Source organism: Polypterus senegalus, chromosome 2 (genome assembly GCF_016835505.1).
Source record: "Polypterus senegalus isolate Bchr_013 chromosome 2, ASM1683550v1, whole genome shotgun sequence".
In the NCBI taxonomy this organism is placed as follows: Eukaryota; Metazoa; Chordata; class Cladistia; order Polypteriformes; family Polypteridae; genus Polypterus; species Polypterus senegalus.
The window spans coordinates 163,482,536-163,510,035 of record NC_053155.1 but is presented as its reverse complement, the minus strand read 5'-3'; the positions used below and the strand labels follow the sequence as shown (position 1 = coordinate 163,510,035).

The following is a 27,500-nucleotide window of genomic DNA, read 5'->3' as shown; positions in this document are numbered from 1 at the left end:
CTCGCTCTCCTTATCTCGCTTTTCTATAGTAGATTGTACTGTACATTTAATTGCACACAACCACTAACCTATGAAGGCACCCACCTCAGTAGGAGAGTCTCAGAGGTGGTGCAGTATCTTCAGCAGGTGCGCTTGTTGTCTCTTCCCAAAGAAGTACTAGGAGTAGGCAGGGTGTCTGCTGCCGAAGAACATCTTGATAGGCAGTTACTGGCGCTTGTCTTTTCACATGGAGGAGGCTTTTGTAGGGTATTGCCATCTTCAATCATATACAAGACTTTCACCTTCTTCTGATAGTAAGCATCTCTCCCGCTTAGTTTTATTCTCAGAAGGCTTGTAAGCAGCACGCTTAGGAGCCATCAGAGATAAAAATTCTCAGAAAGCGCATGTAGTGACGTAAGTGTATGAGAAAAAATCGCGATAGAGGAAGCCGCTAAAGTCGGCGTATATATTTAGGATTACTGTATATATATATATATATATATATATATATATATATATATATATATATATATATCGACAAAATTGTTGGTACCCTTCAGTCAATGAAAGAAAAACTCAAATGGTCACAGAAATAACTTTAATCTGACAAAAGTAATAATAAATAAAAATTCTATGAAATTTAACCAATGAAAGTCAGACATTGATTTTCAACCATGCTTCAACAGAATTATTTAAAAAATAAACTCATGAAACAGGCCTGGACAAAAATGATGGTACCCCTAACTTAATATTTTGTTGCACAACCTTTTGAGGCAATCACTGCAATCAAACGATTCCTGTAACTGTCAATGAGACTTCTGCACTTCTCAGCAGGTATTTTGGCCCACTCCTCATGAGCAAACTGCTCCAGTTGTCTCAGGTTTGAAGGGTGCCTTTTCCAGGCGGCATGTTTCAGCTCTTTCCAAAGATGCTCAATAGGATTGAGGTCAGGGCTCATAGAAGGCCACTTTAGAATAGTCCAATGTTTTCCTCTTAGCCATTCTTGGGTGTTTTAGCTGTGTGTTTTGGGTCATTGTCCTGTTGCAAGACCCATGACCTGCGACTGAGACCAAGCTTTCTGACACTGGCCAGCACATTTCTCTCTAGAATCCCTTGATAGTCTTGAGATTTCATTGTACCCTGCACAGATTCAAGACACCCTGTGCCAGATGCAGCAAAGCAGCCCCAGAACATAACAGAGCCTCCTCCATGTTTCACAGAAGGGACAGTGTTCTTTTCTTGATATGCTTCATTTTTCCGTCTGTGAACATAGAGCTGATGTGCCTTGGCAAAAGTTCAATTTTGTCTCATCTGTCCATAGGACATTCTCCCAGAATCTTTGTGGCTTGTCCACATGTAGTTTGGCAAATTCCAGTCTGGCTTTTTATGATTTGTTTTCAACAATGGTGTCCTCCTTGGTCGTCTCCCATGAAGTCCACTTTGGCTCAAACAACGACGGATGGTGCGATCTGACACTGATGTTCCTTGAGCTTGAAGTTCACCTTGGATCTCTTTAGAAGTTTTTCTGGGCTCTTTTGTTGTTATTCGTATTATCCGCCTCTTTGATTTGTCATCAATTTTCCTCCTGCGCCACGTCCAGGAGGTTGGCTACAGTCCCATGGATCTTAAATTTCTGAATAATATGTGCAACTGTAGTCACAGGAACATCAAGCTGCTTCGAGATGGTCTTATAGCCTTTACCTTTGACATGCTTGTCTATAATTTTCTTTCTAATCTCCTGAGACAACTCTTTCCTTCGCTTCCTCTGGTCCATGTTGAGTGTGGTACACACCATGTCACCAAACAACACAGTGACTACCTGGAGCCCTATATATAGGTCCACTGACTGATTACAAGATTGTAGACACCTGTGATGCTAATTAGTGGACACACCTTGGATTAACATGTCCCTTTGGTCACATTATTTTCAGTCTTTTCTAGGGGTACCATCATTTTTGTCCAGGCCTGTTTCATGAGTTTTTTTTTATTAATTCTGTTGAAGCATGGTTGAAAAGCAGTGTCTGACTTTTATTAGTTAAATTTCATAGAATTTTTATTTATTACTTTTGTTAAAAGTTATTTGTGACCATTTTGAGTTTTTCTTTCATTGACTGAAGGGTACCAACAATTTTGTCCACACACCATGGATACACCTTAATAAAATAGGAATGGTTGGTGATATTAACTTCCTGTTTGTGGCACATTAATATATGTGAGGAGGGAAACTTTTCAAGATGGGTGGTGACCATGGTGGCCATTTGGAAGTCGGCCATTTTGGATCCAACTTTTGTTTTTTCAATAGGAAGAGGGTCATGTGACACATCAAACTTATTGGGAATTTCACAAGAAAAACAATGGTGTGCTTGGTTTTAACGTAACTTTATTCTTTCATGAGTTATTTACAAGTTTCTCTTTGTTTACAGCCATTGACATGTCTACGAGGTTAACATGTCGCAGAGGTGAGGAGCGGATAGAAATTGTGTGGATGTCTGGTGAACGCAGTAACTGGGTCATTGCAGTAGATTTCAATGCAAGACACCCTACGAGACCACCCATCTACCATGCTACAGTTAGCAAACTGCTTGCTAAGTTTCGTGAAACTGGTTCAGTGTTGGATTTGCCAAAATGTGGACGCATGAAAACTGCTCATTAATGAAGAAACATCAGTGGCTGTCCTAACTTCATTCAGCAAGAGCCCACAGCGTAGCACTCGCAGCATGTCACTGGATAGTGGCATTAGTCAAACATCCCTTCAGCAGATATCAGCTACTCACAAATGGCACCCTTACAAACTCCAGCTACTGCAGTATCTCAACGAGGATGACCCAGATCGGCGCACTGAATTGGCAGAATGGGCAAAACAAAAACAAGGGGTGGAACAGGACCCTCAGTTTCACGCAGAAGATTTTGTTCAGTGATGAGGCAAACTTTTATGTGAATGGTGAAGTTAACAAACAAAACCACCGCTATTGGTCTGACACTAACCCACATTGGCTAGATCCCCTCCAAGACTGTTGGAACAAAAAATTGATGGTATGGTGTGGTATGGAAGGAATTACAAAGATAGTGGGGCCATTCTTCATCAATGGAAACCTCAAGGCCACTGGATATGCGAGAAATTGCTACATGATGATGTGTTTCCTCTTTATGCACTGAAGCTGGCACGTTCCCTGAGTTTTTCCAGCAAGATGGTGCACCACCACATTATGGGTGTCAGTCAGGTCCTGAGGAACAGTTTCCTAGAAAGTGGATTGAGTGTCATACGTGGGCCAGTTGAATGGCCCCCAAGGTCTCCCGATCTAACCCCCTTAGACTTATCTTTGGGGACATCTGAAGGCAATTGTCTATGCTGTGATGATACGAGATGTGCAGCACCTGAAACTACGGATACTGGAAGCCTGTGCTAGCATTTCCCCTGCGGTGTTGCTATCAGTGTGTGAAGAGTGGGAGAAAAGGGTTGCATTGACAATCCAACACAATGGGCAGCAAATTAAAAACATTTTATAATTGGTCAGAAACTTGTAAATAACTCATGAAAGAATAAAGTTGCGTTAAAACCAAGCACACCTTTGTTTTTCTTGTCAAATTCCCAATAAGTTTGATGTGTCGCATGAAAAAACAAAAGTTGGATCCAAAATGGCCGACTTCCAAATGGCCACCACCCATCTTGAAAAGTTCCCCCACACATATACTAATGTGCCACAAACAGGAATATCACCAACCATTCCCATTTTTATTAAGGTGTATCCATATAAATGGCATGGCGTCAGTCAGAGAGAGAGAGACTATCTATATATATACTATCTATATATATATATATATATATATATATATATATATATCTATATATATCTATATATATCTATATATATCTATATATATATATATGTGTATGCATTAGAGGGGCAACAATGAGATGACCCCCAAAACAGGAATGGTTCAACAGGTGGAGGCCACTGACATTTTTCCCTCCTCATCTTTTCTGACTGTTTCTTCACTAGTTTTGCATTTGGCTACAGTCAGTGTCACTACTGGTAGCACGAGGCTTGTTACCTGGACCCTACAGAGGTTGCACAGGTAGTCCAACTTCTCCAGGATGGCACATCAATACGTGTCATTGCCAGAAGGTTTGCTGTGTCTCCCTGCATAGTCTCAAGGGTATGGAGGAGATTCTAGGAGACAAGCAGTTACTCTAGGAGAGCTGGAGAGGGCCATAGAAAGTCCATAACCCATCAGCAGGACCAGTTTCTGCTCCTTTGGGCAAGGAGGAACAGGATGAGCACTGCCAGAGCCCTACAAAATGACCTCCAGCAGGCCACTGGTGTTAATGACTCTGACCAAACAACCAGAAAGACTTCATGAGGGTGACCCAAGGGCCCCATGTCACTCTAATGGGCCCTGAGCTCACTGCCAAGCAGCATACAGCTCCGATTGGCATTAGCCATAGAATACCAGAATTGGCAGATGCACCACTGGTGGCCTGTGCTTTTACAGATGAGAGCAGGTTCACCCTGAGCACGTGACAGAGGTGAAAGGGTCTGGAGAAGCCATGGAGAACATTATGCTGCCTGTAACATCATTCAGCATGAGCAGTTTGGTGGTGGGTTAATGATTGTCTGGGGAGGCATATCCATGGAGGGTCACACAGACCACTACAGAAGCTATATATATATATATATATATATATACACACACACACACACACACACACACACACATATATATATATATATATATATATATATATACACACACACACACATATATATATATATATATATACACACATACACACACACACATATATATATACACACACATACACATATATATACATATATACATATACATATACATATACATATACATATACATACACACACACACTAATAAAAGGCAAAGCCCTCACTCACTCACTCACTGACTCATCACTAATTCTCCAACTTCCCGTGTGGGTGGAAGGCTGAAATTTGGCAGGTTCATTCCTTACAGCTTCCTTACAAAAGTTGGGCAGGTTTTATATCGAAATTCTATGCGTAATGGTCATAACTGAAGCTGTTTTTCCATTTACTGTAATGGAGATGAGCTTGCAGCTGTATGGAGTTTCATGTGACATCATCACGCTCCCACGTAATCACGCGCAGTACATAGAAAACCAGGAAGACCTCAAAAAGCGCTGAAGAAACATGCATTATATAATTGAGAAGGCAGCTGAAACAATAAGAAGCGGCCGAAGTGACATATACAACCATGTTCATGAGTTCTGCTACTTCGGAAACGAAGCACGATATAAACCTACATAGACAGGCTGCCGCTGGCGTTTGTAATTTAGTGCCTGCCCATATAAGGCCGTCCGTCAGCGGCCATCCAATAGCAAACTCCACTAAATATTCACGGGTGAAGGACTGTGTTTAAGGAGAGGAAGATGAGATGGTCAGGGTGGTGTTTGACACAAAATCAGCTGAAACTGCGAGAGAAAGTTTTAAGTGCCAGGACTAAGGTAACATTAAATACAGCCATGGACATAGCACGAGATGGCACCAGCACAGCTGGGAACCTTCGATGCATGTACACCGAGCGCTCACGTGAACTGACGCAGTGCACAGATAAAAGGCAACAGTTCCAAAGAGCTGAACAAAACCGAATTACAGAATTGAAAAGGCAACAAAAATATGAAGCGCCTGATAAGCATATTCATAAATCCAGCTACTGCGGAAACAAAGCACACGGTGGAAAAAGTCAATGTCCCGCTAAAGGAAGACAGTGTAAAAAAAAAAAAACGCATGCAGTGTGTCAGGTCTCAGATAAAGAAGAAGACGAGCTGTTTATTGATGCAGTAAGAAACGAATCGATGAATGAAACCCGTCATCTTTACAACGATTGACAAACACGGAATGTAACTTGAACACAACACATCCTACAAATACGAACCTGATTGAAAAAAATAATGATAATCAAATCCTTGATGACAGCAACACTCAGGAACACTCACAAAAGAAATACTGTATATTGACAGTCATGTTACGTTATTTTTAAAATGTTCCCTTTTTTCTTTTCTAGCTTTTTAACACACTACTTCTCCGCCATACACGCTGGTATATATATATATATATATATATATATATATATATTATAATATAATATTTATATATACATATATATACACTTACATATCTACATATATACTGTATATACAGATATATATACAAATCTACATATATATCTACATATATATATATATTAGGTGGGACTTGATTAAAAAATTAATCCAATTAATTAGAGGCTGTGTAAGAATTAATCTTGATTAATCGTATGTAATCGCACACGAAATTTGCCCCAAATCGCAAATTTTTTTTTTTTTTTTTTATTAAAAAGGGTTTTAGTGGGCTTACAGAATCAAATAATAGACATGGACATGAATATTGTAAACTGAAGCTGTTTTAATTTCTGAAAAAAAAAAACACCTAAACTGCATTTGAATTCAAAACAGAAACAAAAATATCATCCCTGGTTAAAATTGGGCAGACTTAAAAATAAAGTGGTAGTTTAAGTACTTTAAGTACATTTTCAGAATAGTATTGTCTTTAAATAATAATAACCAAAATTTCAATATAAAGTGCAGTTTTTCGTCTTAAAAAATAAGTCAGAAACATAAAAGGTAATTTGACCAGCTTACTCTTTAAACTCTGAGTAACATTAGCCAAAATTATTTTGTACATTAGGCTAAAACAGTGTGATCATTGAACATTTTGTAATTAGATGTATTTAGAATTACTAACGGTCACGGAAGTCCAATGATCCCCAGTAAGAGCCACAAAGTCCGCTTTCTGTAATGCATCTAATTTTGCTTGCTTTTCAGTGTGCACAAAACCATGCTTTTATCAAGGCTTCGCGGGTAGTTGAAATGATCAGTTGTAGGAACGCTTTATTCCGACTCTAACATTTTTGTAGCTGTGATGTGTGCATCAGTGTAATGGATGTACCAGGAAATCATGCATTGACAAAAGTTCCGCTTGTTTGGAATTGAAAGTGTGATTAAATGCGTTATTTTTAACGTGTTATGGAGTACATGCATCGAAGCTTCTCAGCTGTGCTTGTGCTAAGAAAGGGAAAATTTTAAAAATAACGTAACATGATTCTGCATTAACCTAATATTTTTTCATACGTCCCAAACCAAGGAGATGCGAAGGTAAAATGAATCGGGTAGCGCTACATAGTCAGTACATCCCCTCTCGGAATCAACCTCGAATGTGGCGTTAGAGGCTTAAGACTCTACAATTGCGCCACAGCGTATGGCTTGTCTATGCGAGAGTATGTACTGTAGATCGGGGTATATATATATACCCGCATATCGCAGTGGAGAAGTAGAAGTTATGAAAAAGAAAAGGGAACATTTTAAAAATAACATAACATGATTGTCAATATACAGTAATTGTTTTGTGAGTGTTATTGAATGTTGCTGTCATCAAGGATTTGATTATCATTATTTGTTTCAATCAGGCTCGATTTGTAGGATGTGTTCAAGTTACATTCCGTGTTTGTCAATCGCTGTAAAGATAAGAGGTTTCATTCATCGATTAGTTCCTTACTGCATCAATAAACAGCTCGCCTTCCTCTTTATCTGAGATGTGACAAACTGCATGCACAGTTTTTTTACACTGTCTTCCTTTAGCAGGACATTCACTTTTTCCACCGTGTGCTTTGTTTCCGCAGTAGCTGCACTTATGAATATGATTGTATGTATCAGACGCTTCATATTTTTTTGCTGCCTTCTCAATTGTGTAATTCGGTTTTTGTTCAGCACTCTTTGGAACTGTTGCTTTTGTCTGTGCACGCGCCAGTTCACGGAGCCGCTTGGTGTTCTTGCATCGAAGGTTCCCAGCTGTACTGGTGCCATCTCGTGTCGTGTAATGTCAGCTAAGACCCGGCACTTAAAAGTTTCTCTCGCAGTTTCAATGAGTTTGTGCCAAACACCACCCTGACCATCTCATCTTCCTCTGCAAAAGCACAGTCCTTCACCCGTGAATATTTACCGGCAGTGTTTGTATTGGATTGCTGCTGATGGACGGCCTTATATGGGCAGGCACTAAATTACAAACGCTAGTGGCAGCCTGTCTATGAACTTAATTTAATATAAACTTACGGTTCACGCCGTGCTTTGTTTCCGCAGTAGCTGTACTTATGAATATGCTTGTATGCATCATTTGCTTCATAATGTTTTTCTGCCTTCTCAATTGTGAAATGGCGTTTTGTGCTCATCACTGTTTGGAGTTCTTTCTTGTTCTCTACGTACTTACGTAGGAGGCGTGATGGTCACACGAAACTCGCCCCCCACAGCCATCTCCAACTCAACTCCATTACATTATATGGAGAAAAACAGCTTCCAGTTATGACCCTTACGCTTAGAATTTCCTGCCCAACTTTTGTAAGTAAGCTGTAAGGAATAAGCCTGCCAAATTTCAGCCTTCTACTTACACGGGAAGTTGGAGAATTAGTGAGGAGTCAGTGAGTGAGTGAGGGCTTTGCCTTTTATTAGTATAGATTCATTACACACAACTGAAGTAGTTCAAGCCTTTTATTGTTTTAATATTGATGATTTTGGCATACAGCTCATGAAAACCCAAAATTCTATCTCAAAAATTAGCATATCATGAAAAAGTTCTCTAAACGAGCTATTAACCTAATCATTTGAATCAACTAATTAACTCTAAACACCTGCAAAAGATTCCTGAGGCTTTTAAAAACTCCCAGCCTGGTTCATTACTCAAAACCGCAATCATGGGTAAGACTGCCGACCTGACTGCTGTCCAGAAGGCCATCATTGACACCCTCAAACAAGAGGGTAAGACACAGAAAAAAATTTCTGAACGAATAGGCTGTTCCCAGAGTGCTGTATCAAGGAACCTCAGTGGGAAGTCTGTGGGAAGGAAAAAGTGCATCAGAAAACGCTGCACAACGAGAAGAGGTGACCGAACCCTGAGGAAGATTGTGGAGAAGGACCGATTCCAGACCTTGGGGGACCTGCGGAAGTAGTGGACTGAGTCTGGAGTAGAAAAATCCAGAGCCACCGTGTACAGGCGTGTGCAGGAAATGGGCTACAGGTGCCGCATTCCCCAGGTCAAGCTTTTTTTGAACCAGAAACAGCGACAGAAGCGCCTGACCTGTGCTACAGAGTGGTCCAAAGTACTTTTTTTGGAAGAAAGCACATTTTGCATGTCATTCGGAAATCAAGGTGCCAGAGTCTGGAGGACGACTGGGGAGAGGGAAATGCCAAAATGCCTGAAGTCCAGTGTCAAGTACCCACAGTCAGTGATGGTCTCTGGTGCCATGTCAGCTGCTGGTGTTGGTCCACTGTGTTTTATCAAGGGCAGGGTCAATGCAGCTAGCTATCAGGAGGCTTCCATCTGCTGAAAAGCTTTATGGAGATGTAGATTTCATTTTTCAGCACGACCTGGCACCTGCTCACAGTGCCAAAACCACTGGTAAATGCTTTACTGACCATGGTATTACTGTGCTCAATTGGCCTGCCAACTCTCCTGACCTGAACCCCATAGAGAATCTGTGGGATATTGTGAAGAGAAAGTTGAGACACACAAAACCCAACACTCTGGATGAGCTTAAGGCCGCTATCGAAGCATCCTGGGCATCCATAACACATCAGCAGTGCCACAGGCTGATTGCCTCCATGCCACGCCGCATTGAAGCAGTCATTTCTGCAAAAGGATTCCCGACCAAGTATTGAGTGCATAACTGAACATAATTATTTGAAGGCCGACTTTTTTTGTATTAAAAACACTTTTCTTTTATTGGTCGGATGAAATATGCTAATTTTTTGAGATAGGAATTTTGGGTTTTCATGAGCTGTATGCCAAAATCATCAATATTAAAACAATAAAATGGCTTGAACTACTTCAGTTGTGTGTAATGAATCTAAAATATATGAAAGTCTAATGTTTATCAGTACATTACAGAAAATGATGAACTTTATCACAATATGCTAATTTTTTGAGAAGGACAATGTGTGTGTGTGTGTATATATATATATATATATATATATATATATATATATATATATATATATATATATATATATATATACACACACACACACACACATATATATATATATATATATATATATACACACACACACACATACAGATGTGGCCTGCGGGCCTTGAGTTTTGACACATATGGACTAAATAGAACTTGAAAAGTTATATTTTTTCAAATGTGATCGCGCAATTCAGATCGAGTTGACTCGCACTACAGTACATCAAGCCCGCGTGCCTCAATAAGTTACCCTCCTCTCGCTTTTACTTTTTTACCGTTCATCTAATGAATACACCGAGTATGGCTTTACCAAAACAATCATTGATCGCGAATAAAGTATCCATTATTCATAAAGCTTCAATTGGTGATCTGTCTTTCTGCGTTAACCGCATATTTTCCGCAAACCAAGGGGATGCGAGGCTAAAATGAATCAGAAAGCACGCGTACATACTCAGTGCATCCCCTCTCGGGAATCAAACCTCGGAAGCCGGCGCTAGAGGCGAAGCCTCTACTATTGGGCCACGGTGTGTGGTTTGTCTATTTGAGCGTAGCAGTGTAATTCGGTTTTTGTTCAGCACTCTTTGGAACTGTTGCTTTTTGTCTGGCTTTTCGCTCAGTTCACGTGAGCCACTGAATATGGTTTTATATGTCATCGCTCGCTTCTAATTGTTGTGCCTTCTTAATTATATAATGTATGTTTTCTTCAGCGGTTTTTGGAGCTCTCCCTGGTTTTCTACGTACTGCGGGATTACGTGGGAGGCGTGGGGATGTCACACGAAACTCCGCCCCCTACGGCTTTCGAGCTCAACTCCATTACAGTATATGCAGAAAAATAGCTTCCAGTTATGGCCATTACGCGTAGAATTTCGAAATGAAACCTGCCCAACTTTTGTAAGGAAGCTGTAAGGAATGAGCCTGCCAAATATATATAAAAACCAAGCACACCAGTTTTTCTTGTGAAATTCGCAATAAGTTTGATGTGTCACATGACCCTCTTCCTATTGAAAAAACAAAAGTTGGTTCCAAAATGGCGAACTTCCAAATGGCCACCACCTATCTTGAAAAGTTTCCCCCCTTACATATACTAATGTGGCACAAACAGGAAGTTAATATCACCAACCATTCACATTTTATTAAGGTGAATCCATATAAATTGCCCAATTGTGTGTGTGTGTATATGTATATATATATATATATATATATATATATATAATTTATTTATTTATACAGTATATATACACACACACGAGCTAGTCATAAAATTAGAATCCTGACAAAGTTGATTTATTTCAGTAATTCCATTCAAAAAGTGAAACTTGTATATTAGATTCATTCATTACACACAGACTGATGCATTTCAAATGTTTATTTCTTTTAATTTTGATGATTATAAATGACAACTAATGAAAGTCTCAAATTCAGTATCTCGGAAAATTGGAATATTGTGAAAAGGTTCAATATTGAAGACACCTCGTGCCACACTCTAATCAGCTAATTAACTCAAAACACCTGCAAAAGCCTTTAAATGGCCCCTCAGTCTAGTTCTGTAGGCTATACAATCATGGGGAAGACTGCTGACTGGAGAGCTGTCCAAAAGACGACCATTGACACCTTGCACAAGGAGGGCAAGACACAAAAGGTCATTGCTTAAGAGGCTGGCTGTTCACAGAGCTGTGTGTCCAAGCACATTAACAGAAAGGCGAAGGAAGGACAAGATGTCGTAGAAAAAAAAAGGTGTACAAGCAATAGGGATAACCGCATCCTGGAGAGGATTGTGAAACAAAACCCATTAAAAATTTTGGGGGAGATTCACAAAGAGTGGACTGCAGCTGGAGTCAGTGCTTCAAGAACCACCACGCACAGACATATGCAAGACATGAGTTACAGCAGTCGCATTCCTTGTGTCAAGCCACACTTGAACAAGAGACAGCGTCAGAAGCGTCTTGCCTGGGCTAAAGACAAATCTGCTGCTGAGAGGTCCAAAGTTATGTTCTCTGATGAAAGTAAATTTCCTTTGGAAATCAATGTCCCAGAGTCTGAAGGAAGAGAGGAGAGGCACAGAATCCATGTTGCTTGAGGTCCAGGGTAAAGTTTCCACAGTCAGTGATAGTTTGGGGTGCCATGTCATCTGCTGGTGTTGGTCCATTGCGTTTTCTGAGGTCCAAGGTCAACGCAGCCATACCACATACATTTCAGAACACGATATCCAACTAAGCATGTTCAGTCAAGCCAGAACTTGGACTGGAGACCATCTAGGACAAGCTTGGGCTGCTGCTGAAAGAAGTGCTGGCGAGGCCAGCAGGGGGAACATACTGTGTGATCTGTGATCCTAATGCAATCCTAGTACAATGATGCAGCACAAAGCGGCAACATCCTTTGGACGAAATGTAAAACTGAAGTCCTGATACTGTGTGGTGATAACAGAACATTGGGCATCCTTAGTAATTTGTAAGGTGTATCCGGATATCCCCCCTCCTTGAACCATCACCTTATCGTGGTGGAGGGGTTTGCGTGTCCCAATTATCCAAGGAGCTACTGTATGTTGTCCGGGGCTTTATGCCCCTGGTAGGGCCACCCAAGGCAAACTGGTCCTAGGTGAGGGATGAGACAAAGAACGGTTCAACAAACCTCCAATGAAGAATAAAAACTGTGCACGACGTTTTCCCTTGCCCGGACGCGGGTCACCGGGGCCCCCCTCTGGAGCCAGGCCTGGGGGTGGGGATCGATGGCGAGCACCTGGTGGCCGGGCCTGCACCCATGGGGCTCGGCCGGGCACAGCCCGAAGAGGTAACTTGGGTCCTCCTTCCCATGGGCTCACCACCTATGGGAGGCGCCAAGGAGGTCAGGTGCAGTGTGAGTTGGGTGGTGGCCGGAGGCGGGGACCTTGGCAGTCTGATCCTCGGCTACAGAAACTGGCTCTTGGGACGTGGAATGTCACTTCTCTGAAGGGGAAGGAGCCCGAGCTAGTGCGCGAGGTTGAGAGGTTCTGGCTAGATATAGTCGGACTCACCTCGACACACAGCTTGGACTCTGGAACCAATCTCCTTGAGAGGGGCTGGACTCTCTACCACTCTGGAGTTGCCCCCCAACTGTGCGTTGGGGTTTACCCAGGTGGACAAGAGGGTGGCCTCCCTCCGCCTTCAGGTGGGGGGAGGGGTCCTGACTGTTTGTGCGTATGCGCCGAACAGCAGTTTGGAGTATCAACCCTTTTTGGAGTCTCTGGAGGGGGTGCTAGAGGGCATACCTTCTGGGGATTCCCTTGTTTTGCTGGGAGACTTCAATGCCCATGTGGGCAATGACAGTGAGACCTGGAAGGGCGTGATTGGGAGGAATGGCCCCCCCGATCTGAACCTGAGCGGTGTTTTGTTATTGGACTTCTGTGCTCGCCACTGATTGTCCATAACGAACACCATGTTCAAGCATAAGGGTGTTCATATGTGCACTTGGCACCAGGACACCCTAGGCCTCAGTTCGATGATCGAGTTTGTGGTTGTGTCCTCGGACTTGCGGCCATATGTCTTGGACACTCGGGTGAAGAGAGGGGCGGAGCTGTCAACTGATCACCACCTGGTGGTGAGTTGGCTTCATGGTGGGGAAGATGCGGTCAGACCTGGTAGGCCCAAACGTGTTGTGAGGGTCTGCTGGGAACGGCTGGCAGAGTCCCCTGTCAGAAGTAGCTTCAACTCCCACCTTCGGCAGAACTTCGACCACGTCCCGAGGGAGGTGGGGACATTGAGTCCAATGGGCCATGTTCCGTGCCTCTATTGTTGAAGCGGCTGACCGGAGCTGTGGCTGTAAGGTGGTCGGTGCCTGTCGCGGTGGCAATCCCGAAACCCGTTGGTGGACACCGGCGGTGAGGGATGCCGTCAAGCTGAAGGAGGAGTCCTATAGGACCTTTTGTCCTGTGGGTCTCTGGAGGCAGCTGATAGGTACCGGCAGGGCAAGTGGAATGCGGCTTCAGTTGTTCCCGAGGCAAAAACTCTGGCATGGGAGGAGTTTGGAGAGGCCATGGAGAACGACTTTCGGACGGCTTCGAGGAGATTCTGGTCCACCGTCCAGCGTCTCAGGAAGGGGAAGCAGTGCAGTGTCAACACCATATATGGTGGGATGGTGCGCTGCTGACCTTGACTCGGGGCGTTGTGGGAGGAGTACTTCAAGACCTCCTCAATCCCACTAACATGCCTTCCAATGAGGAAGCAGAGCCTGGGGACTCTGAGGTGGGCTCTCCCATCTCTGGGACTGAAGTCACCGAGGTGGTCAAAAACTCCTTGGTGGCAGGGCCCCGGGAGTGGATGAGATACGCCTGGAGTTCCTTAAGGCTCTGGATGTTGTAGGACTGTCTTGGTTGACACGCCTCTGCAACATCACATGGACATCGGGACAGTGCCTCTGGATTGGCAGACGGGGTGGTGATCCCCTCTTTAAAAGGGGACCGGAGGGTGTGTTCCAACTATAGAGGGATCACACTCCTCAGCCTCCCTGGAAAAGTCTATTCGGGGTTCTGGAGAGGAGGGTCCGCCGGATAGTCAACCTCGGATTCAGGAGGAACAGTGTGGTTTTCGCCCTGGTCGCGGAACAGTGGACCAGCTCTACACCCTTAGCAGATCCTGAGGGTGCATGGGAGTTTGCCCAACCAGTCTACATGTGTTTTGTGGACTTGGAAAAGGCGTTCGACCGTGTCCCTCAGGGAATCCTGTGGGGGGTGCTCCAGGAGTATTGGGTACCGGACACCCTGATAAGAGCTGTTCGGTCCCTGTACAACCGTGTCAGAGCTTGGTCCGCATTGCCGCAGTAAGTCGAGCCCGCTTCCAGTGAGAGTTGGACTCGCCAGGGCTGCCCTTTGTCACTGATTCTGTTCATAACTTATGGACAGAATTTCTAGGCGCAGCCAGGGTGTTGAATGGGTCCGGTTTGGTGGACTCAGGATTGGGTCACTGCTTTTTGCAGAGATGTTGTCCTGTTTGCTTCATCAGGCCGTGATCTTCAGCTCTCTCTGGAGCGGTTCGCAGCTGAGTGTGAAGTGGCTGGGATGAGAATCAGCACCTCCAAATCCGAGACCATGGTCCTCAGCCAGTAAAGGGTGGAGTGCCCTCTCAGGGCTGGGGGCGAGATCCTGCCCCAAGTGGAGGAGTTTAAGTGTCTCGGGATTTTGTTCACGAGTGAGGGAAAAATGGATCGTGAGATTGACAGGCGGATTGGTGCGGTCCGTCGTGGTGAAAAAAACTGAGCCGTAAGGCAAAGCTCTCGATTTACCAGTCGATCTACATTCCTACCCTCACCAATGGTCATAAGCTATGGGTAGTGACCGAAAGAACGAGATAGCGAATACAAGCAGCTGAAATGAGTTTCCTCAGTAGGGTGTCTGGGCTTTCCCTTAAAGATAGGAGGGGAGCTCAGTCATCCGGGAGGGGCTCAGAGTAGAGCCGCTGCTCCTCCGCATCGAGAGGAGTCAGATGAGGTGGCGGCTCGGGCATCTGATCAGGATGCCTCCTGGACGCCTCCCTGATGAGGTGTTCCGGGCACGTCCAACCGGGAGGAGGCCCGGGAAGACCCAGGACACGCTGGAGGGACTATGTCTCCGGCTGGCCTGGGAACGCTTTGGATTCTCCCGAAGAGCTGGAAGAAGTGGCCGGGAGAGGGAAGTCTGGGCTTCTGCTGCTGCTGCTACCCCCGCGACCCGACCTCGGATAAGCGGAAGAGGATGGATGGATGGATCCAGATATCCAGGTTAAACTGCCCACCACAGCCCAGTCATTTTGGCCCCCTAGTCGTCCCCTGTCTCTAATTGGTTCTCTCTCACCACTTCACCTCCTAACAGCTAATGTGTGTTGAGCGTACTGGCACGAAAATGGATGTCGTTGCATTATCCAAGTGGCTCCCCACTCAATGAAGTACTTTGAGTAGTGAGAAAAGCACAATGCAAATGTAAAGAATTATTATTATTAAACTGCAATCCTAAAAAAAATAATGGAAAAACCACACAATGGTGTGTGTGTGTCTGGCTTCATGAGCACAAGCTAAAAGACTGAAAAGTAAAACAAAAAACACTATAATTATAAGCATAATTATAAACAAATTCTTATTAGATGTAGTAGATTTTTTGCGTAAAGGATAAGATTTAAAATTCAAATAAAAATAAAAGTCAAATAAAAACTGAACAACACAGTGCTATATATCTTAAAAACTATTATAATACATACAATTTTAAAACAAAAAAAAATAAAATAAAAAATGATAATACTCCAAACAAAGCATCTGATAATGCATCACTGGTTTTCCGGCAAATGCCATATTCATCAAGTATTAACAGATTATTCTAGCAAATGTAGACACTAACCCCACCTCTAACTAGCAAATGCCATGTAAAAATAAATTTTGGCTACATGTTAGTGGGACTAGGCTGAAGGAGTAGGTTTGGCACAACAGGGAAAACTTTGTGATCATGTTTCTTATTTTCAGCTATTTACCCTAAATGAAATATTTCTCTTTGGGATTATGCAATACCTGTCCCAGTCAAAAAAAAAAAAAATAAAAAAAAGTGGACCAATAGATTAAAATACAATTTTAGCACCAGCACAAGAGGTGCCTAACATCTTACCTCCAATTCTCGTAAAATTGTAGCAGCATCATTGGTGACAAACAGTTTTTCGAGCTGATTAATAACCAGCTTATTCATGCCTGTAAAATAACAATAAACATATCAAAAATGCATGTCTGATTCATGACTATATGGAATTATAGCATGGATGATATCTAAAATCTCTGAAATAATCATTCAACTGCCCAATACCAAATAAAAGCATAAATGTTAAGTCGGAGAAGCTTCTTGACAGAAAATGGCCAAATTGAAAAATAAAAATGAGATTTCCAGAAATTACCAAAAACGTAAATTACTATAATACTACTTAATGTATTACTAGATTCCCTCACTCCGCGAGTTAAATTTCCTGAAAATCCCATCATAAATGAATTTTTATAATGCAAATAAATAATTCAATTCTCTGGTTTTATTTAATGGATTGTGGATTTCAACTTGTTTGCTGTGGGATTGCCATAATGGCATCTCAATTTTTTCCTAGCTTTGCTCTTTTGGGTTTTACATTGTATTTTCTTATGTTTTGTAAAAAAATCCTTTAGTAACAAAGACTATTTGTTTGCTCCTTTGTAATCATGACAAAAGTTTGGGGTAACCCCTCCTCTTTAGGGGCTTATGTTTTATTTTTGGGACATTATATCTATTTTGATGCCTACTAGGCAGGATTCCTAGAGTCTGAGTACTTTCAATGATCTTTCTCAACCTCCAAGTGGGCATTAGCAACTCTATCAAAAATGTCTGCTTTACACAGTGCTGCTGCGATAGTCATTCTGAAGCTCTGCTATACAGTGATCATTGGTTTCTTCCATTGATCTTTAGAAAGTATCCTGATGGCCTGTTGGTTTTTAACCTCTTGCATTTCACAGTTGATGCCAACTGTGCTCCTAGGAATACTTAAAAGTTAAAAAAATATATATAAATACACACACACACACACAGTGGTACCTCGTTGTACGTCCTTAATCCGTTCCAGACCCTTTGACTTATACCAAACAGGACATGCAGTACTGTGCAAATGTTTTAAGCTGGTGTGAAAAAATGCTGTAAAGTAAGAATGCTTATACAAATATAAATTCTAATTGTTTATTTTTATCAATTTACAAAATGCAAAGTGAGCTAACAGAAGAAAGATCTAAATCCAATCCATTTTTGGTGTGACTACCCTTTGTCTTAAAACCAGTGTCCGTTCTTTTAGGTACACTTGCACAAAGGCAGGGATTTTGTAGGATTATAGACAGATATATGATTAATCAATTATATCAAACGGGTGCTAATGATCATCACTTTCATATGCAAGTTGAAACACAGTCATTAACTGAAACAGAAACAGCTGTATAGGAGAGTAAAAACTGGGTGAAGAACAGCAAAACACTGCTACCAAGGTGAAGTGGTGGAAGACAGTTTCATGTCACAGGTAATAAATGCACGGCAGCAAGACACAAGGTAGTTATACACTCACCTAAAAGATTATTAGGAACACTTGTTCAATTTCTCATTAATGCGATTATCTAATCAACCAATCACATGGCAGTTGCTTCAATGCATTTAGGGGTGTGGTCCTGGTCAAGACAATCTCCTGAACTTCAAACTGAATGTCAGAATGGGAAAGAAAGGTGATTTAAGCAATTCTGAGCGTGGCATGGTTTTTGGTGCCAGACGGGCCGGTCTGAGTATTTCACAATCTGCTCAGTTACTGGGATTTTCATGCACAACCATTTCTACGGTTTACAAAGAATGGTGTGAAAAGGGAAAAACATCCAGTATGCGGCAGTCCTTTGGGCGAAAATGCCTTGTTGATGCTTGAGGTCAGAGGAGAATGGGCCAACTGATTCAAGCTGATAGAAGAGCAACTTTGACTGAAATAATCACTCGTTACAATCGAGGTATGCAGCAAAGCATTTGTGAAGCCACAACACGCACAACCTTGAGGCGGATGGGCTACAACAGCAGAAGACCCCACTGGGTACCACTCATCTCCACTACAGTTAGGAAAAAGAGGCTACAATTTGCACGAGCTCACCAAAATTGGACAGTTGAAGACTGGAAAAATGTTGCCTGGTCTGATGAGTCTCCATTTCTGTTGAGACATTCAAATGGTAGAGTCAGAATTTGGCGTAAACAGAATGAGAACATGGATCCATCATGCCTTGTTACCACTGTGCAGGCTGGTGGTGGTGTAATGGTTTGGGGGATGTTTTCTTGGCACACTTTAGGCCCCTTAGTGCCAATTGGGCATCGTTTAAGACCATGTCCATCCCTTCATGACCACCATATACCCATCCTCTGATGGCTACTTCCAGCAGGATAATGCACCATGTCACAAAGCTTGAATCATTTCAAATTGGTTTCTTGAACAGGACAATGAGTACTAAAATGGCCCCCACAGTCACCAGATCTCAACCCAATAGAGCATCTTTGGGATGTGGTGGAACGGAGCTGCGGCCCTGGATGTGCATCCCACAAATCTCCATCAACTGCAAGATGCTATCCTATCAATATGGGCCAACATTTCTAAAGAATGCTTTCAGCACCTTGTTGATTCAATGCCACAAGAAGCACAAAGAAATGGTTAATGCTGAAGATTGTAGGTGCAGTGGTTGGCCAAGGAAACTTGCGGCAGATGAAAGACACATCATGCTAACTTCCCTTTGAAATCTGAAGATGTCCAGCAGAGCAATCATCTCAGAACTGGCAGAAACCTGTGGGACCCAGGTACACCCATCTACGGTCAAGATAAGTCTAACCAGAAGATGTCTTCATGAAATAACTGTGGCCAAAACGCCATACCTCTGACATGGAAAAAAACCAAAGGACTCCACTATGCACAAAAACATAAGAACTCAGTGCAGAAAAATGGCAGCAGGTGCTCTGGAGTGACAAGTCAAAATTGAAAATATTTGGCTGTACCATAAGGCAGTTTGTTCACTGAATGGCAGGATAGTTGTACAATAATGAGTGCCTTCGACAACTGTGAAACATGGTGGAGTTTCCTTGCAATCAAGGGGCTGTATCTCTGGAAATGGAGTTGGGGATTTGGTCAGGATTAATGGTGTCCTCAATGCTGAGAAATACAAGCAGATAATTATACATCATGCAATACCATCAGGGAGGCATCTTATTGCCCCCAAATTTATTCTGCAGCAGGACAAAACCCCCAAATATAGAGCCAATGTCATTAAGAACCAACTTCAGCGTAAAGAACAAGGAATCCTGGAAATGATGGTATGACCCACACCGAGCCCTGATGTCAATGTCATTGAGTGTGTCTGGGATTACATGAAGAGACAGAAGGATTTAAGGCAGGCTACATCCACAGAAGATATGTGGTTAGTTCTCCAAGATGTTTAGAACCTACCTGCTGAGTTCCTTCAAAATCTGTTTGTAAGTATACCTAGAAGAATTGATGCTGTTTTGAAGGAAAAGGGCGGTCACATCAAATATTAAATTTGATTTAGATTTATTTTATGTTCATTCTCTTTGCTTTGTTAATAAAAAAACACAGTATTAACACTTCTGTTAGTGTAAGGATTCTTAGTTAACAGCATTTTTTCACACCTGCCTAAAACGTTTGCACAGTAATGTATACCAAATTGTTTCCATAAGAAAAAGGGAAAATGATTATTCCGTTCAAATGAAAAAAATCCTATTGTTTTTGGCATATTATACATTGATGGGGTTGTATAAAACAATTTAAACATTGATTAATACTAAAATACATAAATACAAAAGCAATTAGATGAAATAAATGAAAATTTACTATGAAAAAACACAAATCACGTGAAAATTCACAGAGAGTTATAGTGCGGGTTGTTCACGGAATGCTAGCAAATGGCGAACTGATGCTCGTGGGCAGTCATGGCTTTGTCTCGAGAAAGGTAAACAAGGTTAGCGTGCGGGTTTTTCACTGAATGCTAGCAACTGCTGTACTGATGCTCATGGGCAGTCGTGGCTTTGATTCGAGAGATGTAAACAAGGGTAGTGTGGAGTTCTCTAGACTGAAGTAGTGACACACTCAAAATAACGTTTCGAATGCTATTTATTTTGAACCATGTTTAACCAACTCTCCATACAGCGTGCCTTCTAAACCACGCCCCTCCCTCTGGCAGTCACAGGTCTTAAAAGATGCAGACCATAGCAATCAACAGCCGAACATAAAGCAATGGACAAAAGCATCATTGAACAATCATATACAACAGGTAGCGCACACAGGTTGTTTATGCTTGCAACTGCCGATTGTGGGCAGTCGTGGCTTGAGAGAGAGAGAGAGAGAGAGAGAGAGAGAGAGAGAGAGAGAGAGGGGTGGGTGGCACGCAGGTCGTATTCCAAGCAAAACTTTTCATGTCCGGACAGGATGTATACAATGTTGGACTTATTCTAAAGAGGACATATACCAAGGTTTCTGTGTGTGTGTGTGTGTATATATATATATATATATATATATATATATATATATTGTGGGAAGAAGCCCGGACACAGACAGATGAACATCATTTTAAAGTCCACCACACGTTTATTTACAGTTATACAAGTGCAACAACCCAGTGCTGCAGCACCAATCACCCCAGTCCAGGTCAAAACTACAGTATGCCTTTCCCACCTTCAGGCCGCCTCTTTCCTCTTTTCCTCTTCTAGATCTTGTCCTCTTCCACCCGACTCCAGCCCTGAATGAAGGGAGGCGGCCCCTTTTATGTTCCCCTGGATGTGCTCCGGCAATCTTCTACCGACACGCCCCAGTGTGGCGGAAGTGCCGGCTGTATCCCCAGAAGCACAACGGGTGTCCCTGCTCCTCTTCCCTCCAGCACTTTCTGGTGTGGCGATAGTGCGGAGGTCCAGGCCTTTCCAGGCATTGGGGCACCCCCTGGCGGTGACCACGGGCCCCTACAGGGTTGAGCTTCAAAGCTCTGCACCTGTGGCCCAGAAAGTAACCAGGGCGGTCGCCCCTTTGTGGTCTAGAGGAGGCGCAAGCCCTCCACCGGTAATCCTGGGTGTCCCGGCTGGGTACCACCCCCAGCCGCATGCCACAATGTGTATTATATATGTGTATATCTATACTAATAAAAAGGCAAAGCCCTCACTGACTGACGGACTCAATCACTCACTCATCACGAATTCTCCAACTTCCCGTGTAGGTAGAAGGCTGAAATTTGGCAGGCTCATTCCTTACAGCTTACTTACAAAAGTTGGGCAGGTTTCATTTCAAAATTCTACGTGTAATGGTCATAACTGGAACCTATTTTTTCGTCCATTTACTGTAACAGACTGCAGCTCGATGGCTGTGGGAGGCAGAGTTGTGTCTCGCTTCATCACACACCCCATGTAATTGAGTGCCTGCCCATATAAGGTAAATATTCGCGGGGTGAAGGACTGTGCTTAGAATTTCATAAGTAAAAATATTTTAATCACAAACTTATATCAATTATAATTTGTCCATGAATACTTAAATAATTCCAAATAGTCTGTCCGCTTCCTTTCATAGCTTTTCCGATGGTTGTGCTGCTTCCAGGCATGTATTTTCGTATTAAAGCATTTAACCAATCACATTTCAGCCATCATTTGTTGCTAGGCAGAGAGGACTTTACAATCCGTTGTGCAGGTACTCTAACACAAAATAAATGTTGATTAACCTGTTGCTTCAACCAATCAGATTTTGAGTTGGTGTCAGTATGGCCCTCTAGCAGGCGAACGGCGACGTCACCGTATTCAGACCCATTGATTGGATAGAAGCCGATATGAGGAACTCTGCGAGGCTACTGAACGCACCGTACGGCCAACTCCATGGCAGGATTCTGGACAATATTATTTGCCAGACACAGACCAGATTTCAAGACCACAAAAACCTGATGTTTCTCACGCTCCTCGAGCCCCAGAAGTTTCGGGAATACAAGAAAAATTTCACGCATGCAGCCTTCTCCAGTTTAACACAAGAGCCACGAAGTGGTTTTTGATCTGTCTCTGCTAAAAACAGAACTGACTGTAATGGATGCCATGGATAATTTTGCAGAAAAATCTCCCACTGATCTCCTTGACTTCCTTCATCAGAAAAATCTGAATGAGAGCATGGGGCGGCAGTTCACATTGGTATATTTGGTGGTGACCATTCCTGTGTACAATGCTTCTGTCGAGCGGACATTTTCAGCCTTAAATCGAATTAAAACTTATGCCAGAAATGCAACAGGGCAGGTTTGACTTGCAGCATTAGCTTCGATGGCGAAAGAGAGGGACTTTTTGATGGAACTGAAGTGCACGGATAATCAATTTGACAGAGTGATTGAACTGTTTTTGAGGAAAGAGAGAATGATGGATTTTATTTACAAATAATCCGAATTTTTGGTGAGTAAAATGTTGCGATTTTCCTAAATAATATTGCAAGTTTATTATTAATGTTTGTGTGTGTTGCGGCTGTGGCTGCAGTAGAAACGAACTTGCTGACCCCTGGTTTGTCTATTCAATAAAGGCATTTATTGTGGATAAAGGAGATATATCTCCGATCTACATACTGTCAAATAAACGAAACACACACCGTGACGTCCGAGGTTTGATTCCCGATAGGGGGTGCAGTGAGTGTGTACACCTGATGAGCCCAGAATTATGGCGAAACACGTTTCGCGTACTCTTTGCATTACTTGACAGTAAAACTACATACATACATATATTTCAGCGCTTCCCGATTCATTTTACACTCGCACCCCCTTGGTTTGACAAGAAGTATGAAAAAATGAGGTTAACGCAGAAAAACAGATCAACAATTGAAGCTTTATGAATAATGGATACTTTATTTGCCATCAATAATTGTTTTGGTAAAGCCATACTCAGTGTAATCCTCCTTCCATTTTCTAATTTTTTCGCGACTAGCCATGATTTAATGAACTGTACAAAAGTAAGAGCAAAGCAACGGTGACTTATTGAGGCAGGCAGGCTTGATGTAGTGCAAGTCAAGTTGATCTAAAATGTGCAATCAGATTTCGAAATAATGTATCTTTTCAGGTTCTATTTGGATATAAGTAGGTTCTATTTAGTCGACAGAAGCATCTTTGGTAGGAATGCAAGTTGAATTTAGTCTTTAAATTTCTATGGTGAAGAAAAATTTATGCAATGATGACTAAATTTAATTTAAATTCCTACCAAACATATTTCTGTCGACTAAATAAAAATTACTTGTATTTAAAATTTAAACAGAACTTGAACAGATACGATAGTTCATAATACCCACGCAGCACTAAGTGCACGCAAGAGCGGGAGTCATCCGTTTTAACAAGCAGCGTATTGCATTGATACAGAATAGCCTGCCCATTTAATTATTTAGGAATGGATAGATAAATTAAGATGTTGTACAAATAATGTTTTTCATTTTTCTTCCTCGATGGATTCTGGCATACCCAGCAACAGCTTCTCGCATGTATTGAAATCGGCAGAACTACTCTGAGCATCTCTCTGCTATGAGGATTCGTGTTACTGATGTGCTTGCATCTTTTACGCATTAGCAGCTGAGTGACTGTCTTTCTTAGGAGGTTTCCTATTGCCGGTGCGCTGAAGCCTTCACTCCGACTCTATGTCTCACCTCCTGGCCCGGACAGATACATTGTATTGTGAATATAAATTAGATCAACAGACTCAATGTTTTTAAAAAAAAAAAAAAAAAAACTCATTTTTTCAGGAAGGCAATTACATTTACACCGACATTATGATTTTTCTTTCTGCTTAACTCTCTGCCCAAGGTACTCTGATGATTTATATTTGTATCAAATTACTTGTTAAGGGTCTTCTTGCCATTTCTGTAGTTTAGTGTGGTTTCCTTGTCCAATATTCTGATTTGAAGCTTAGTGTTTCCTGTACTTATCTTTAGTGTTTCATGTTGGTATTATTTTGCAACCACTGTTGTATATTTGATCTTTATTCTGCTGTTACGCTGTTGGTTCATTCAGAAATTCTTGAGCCCAGCAAAGGTGCTATATAAAATTACTTTAGTTGATTAAAATTGTCTTATGAAAAGAAATTTTACATCTATTAACTCATAAATCTGAGCTAACAAAGAACCTAAACTGGATTCAACCTGAAAAGCACATGCAGATAGAATATACCATGATAGATACTGTAACCGTGATAACCTTTCAATTATATTATGATACAAATTTTTGGCCATAACACCCACCCCTAGCTAGTTTCCTTTGTTGACTGGACATTGCAGCCCTGTTGTGGGCGTTGGTTGCTTTGTCATTTTATATACAGTCAACGATAAACATTCGCACCTTAAAGCATTTACATGATTTTGGCAACTGCACAAATTTGAGAGCCTAAGGGATATGCAAAATAAGGGATAAAAGTGAGACACATAAATCAATGCAAGTTTAGGGAGCATCAGTTGCATTACCAGACTTGTTCACCATACTGTTTAAGAGAATATAATTCCTTGTGCATTTGTCAAATTTCCATTCCATTAAAAAAAAATTTTTTAAAAATCAGGTTTACTGTTGCGCCCAAAAGCATGGTGTAGTGCCATCCATTGGAAACTAAACACAAGCATGTAAAGTCAGTGATACGGCTTAATGATGTTAGATAAACTTCATACCAGAAAGTTAGCAGCCACCATTAGCTCGTCAGACAGATTGAGTGCCAAACCCATCATCAAGATGAAACATCATCTCACCTCTACTATGCTCCTATACTCTGAGGCCCTAAAGATCTGAAACAGCACATGAAGCAGACATCACCGACAGATTATTTCTGGGTGGTGTGTCCTTCACTATCTTCAATGCCATCTGTGAAAGACAGTGTCGGAGGAGATGTCGAGACCTTACCAGCCTTGGTGTCTTACGACAGCACTCACTAAAGTTATTTTTCAAATAGATGTTAACAGAGGCAGTCAGTAGATGCTGCTGAGAAAAAATGTTTTGCATGTTACCAGTTTTATTTTGTGTACTGCATTTTATAGGTAATGTAACTAGTATTGTGGTGCATGGTTGTATGAACCCTATAAAGACGTCATTGGACACAAATATTCTTTAGTGGGTTTAAATCTGTATTCAAATAAATCTTTATGAAGTCCTCAAAATCCCATTTTCAGTGAGTGTTTATCTCCTACATCTCAAAGACAAAGAGCTACATTAGTTGCAGATACTAAATTGGTCCACTTGGAACAAGTATGAAAACGTGTAGCCTGCAATTCCCTGGTGTATTATACATACCTGGTTCCTGCAAATGCTGACAAACACTACCAAGGTTGTGCAGTAAACAGGTACTGAAAAAGTATTTAAAAAAAAATTGTAATGGGATTTTTGAATCTGGAAGTTAACATTACCTTTCCTCTCAACATCCTACACACCCCACCTAACACTCACTATAGCAGTTGTGGGAAAAAAAGTATTTCACAAAACAAAAGTACACTCTTTGAAAAAATCAGAACCTCATGAGGGACTTGACGGCAATCAAGAAGGTAAAGTGGTGCATAGTGTTGGGGATGGAACAGTGCGCCGGGGAGGCTGATGGGTGGATTCTGGTGTTATCAGTTATTTGATTCAGAGCAGTTTAGGGAACAGTATTGAAGTCTATAAGTTGGTAGCAATACCAAAGTAAAAATTTTAGCACTGATACAAAACTAGTATCAATTGTGTACATTAAAAATTAATACATGGACAAATCCTTTGAGCAGCTCCGTTTTTTGTCATTGGTTTAACACAGAAAAAAAAAAAACCATAAGCAAAAACTAGTGATCATCAAATAAAAATTTAAATAAACAAAGTAGTATTTTTCATACCATTTGGTCCATACGCTGTCCGTGTTGTCTGAGACAACTCTTTACATGCATGTATGTTTCTAAAGATTGCTTCTTCAAGTCCAGAGTAATGCTAGAGAAAAATAAAACAAACATTGCACAATTTTATAACCACAAAAGTGCTTCCATTTAAAATGACAGAATTACATTATTTTAAAGCAAAAGGTGATTAGTGTAAAAAAAAAAAAAAAACTGTATGCAATGAATGGTTTTGGAGGCAAGGCTTTTTTGAATGAGTACACAGTTTCTACGTAAATACCTTAATTCTAACACAAACAGTATTTACAAGGCACATAATTCATGATGGGCTGCTGCCTCGCAGTTAGGACACCCGGGTTGTCTGCGTGGGTTTCCTCCCATGGTCCAAAGACTAGGTTAGATGCATTGGTGAATCATAATTTGTCCCTAGTGTGTGCTTTTTGGGCGCATGCCTTGTGTTGGCTGATGCCCCGCCCGGGGTTTGTTTCCTGCCTTGCTCCCTGTGTTGGCTGGGATTGGCTCCAGCAGACCCCCCCCGTGACCCTGTACTTAGGATATAGCGGGTTGGATAATGGATTGACAGATAATTCATTATCCAACCCACTATATCCTAACTACAGGTCACGGGTCTGCTGAGCCAACAACCAACAAAGCGTACTCATTTTTTTTTTTTTTTAAAAAAGCGTCAACTATGTAAGATTACTAGTTTTCATCTAGCCAAGGGACTAAACCAGTTAAAACTCTACAAATGTATCGAAAATTTTACATTAAGCACATACAGAAAAGGAAACATAATGATCTTGCATTCGACTGTACATTTCTGAACTAAAAATAAAACCTTTTAAAAAATGTATCCACATGTTTACTCAGCAAACGATACAAAAGGACTCCGTTTAAAAGGTTACTTAATAGCCAGTTAAGATGCAGTTCATCACGTCAACATCTCTCTCTCTATATATATATTATATATCTCTCAATAAGGCAAGACAACCATGGAAAGCACGCCGGAAAAGGGCATGGATTCACTAAGCCGCCGACAAGTGAGAAACCTATGGTGCACGCAGGAAGGAGCCACGCCCACCAACTCCAAGACCATTGGATACGATGACAACTTGCAGGGCCACG

The 27,500-nt window shown here is 41.8% G+C and overlaps 1 protein-coding gene across 1 annotated transcript in view; it reads right to left on the bottom strand.

Moving 5' to 3' along the window:
• The window catches only part of cct8 (chaperonin containing TCP1, subunit 8 (theta)), an 86,323-nt gene extending 59,855 nt beyond the window's left edge, over positions 1-26,468 (bottom strand). Inside the window, exons 1-2 of the mRNA XM_039744919.1 lie at positions 26,379-26,468; positions 16,631-16,710 (exon numbers count right to left, since the gene is read on the bottom strand). Coding sequence (XP_039600853.1) covers positions 16,631-16,708 — 78 coding nt within the window. The 5' untranslated portion in view covers positions 16,709-16,710; positions 26,379-26,468. The remainder of the gene's footprint in view (positions 1-16,630; positions 16,711-26,378) is intronic.
• Positions 26,469-27,500: the final 1,032 nt, after the last annotated feature.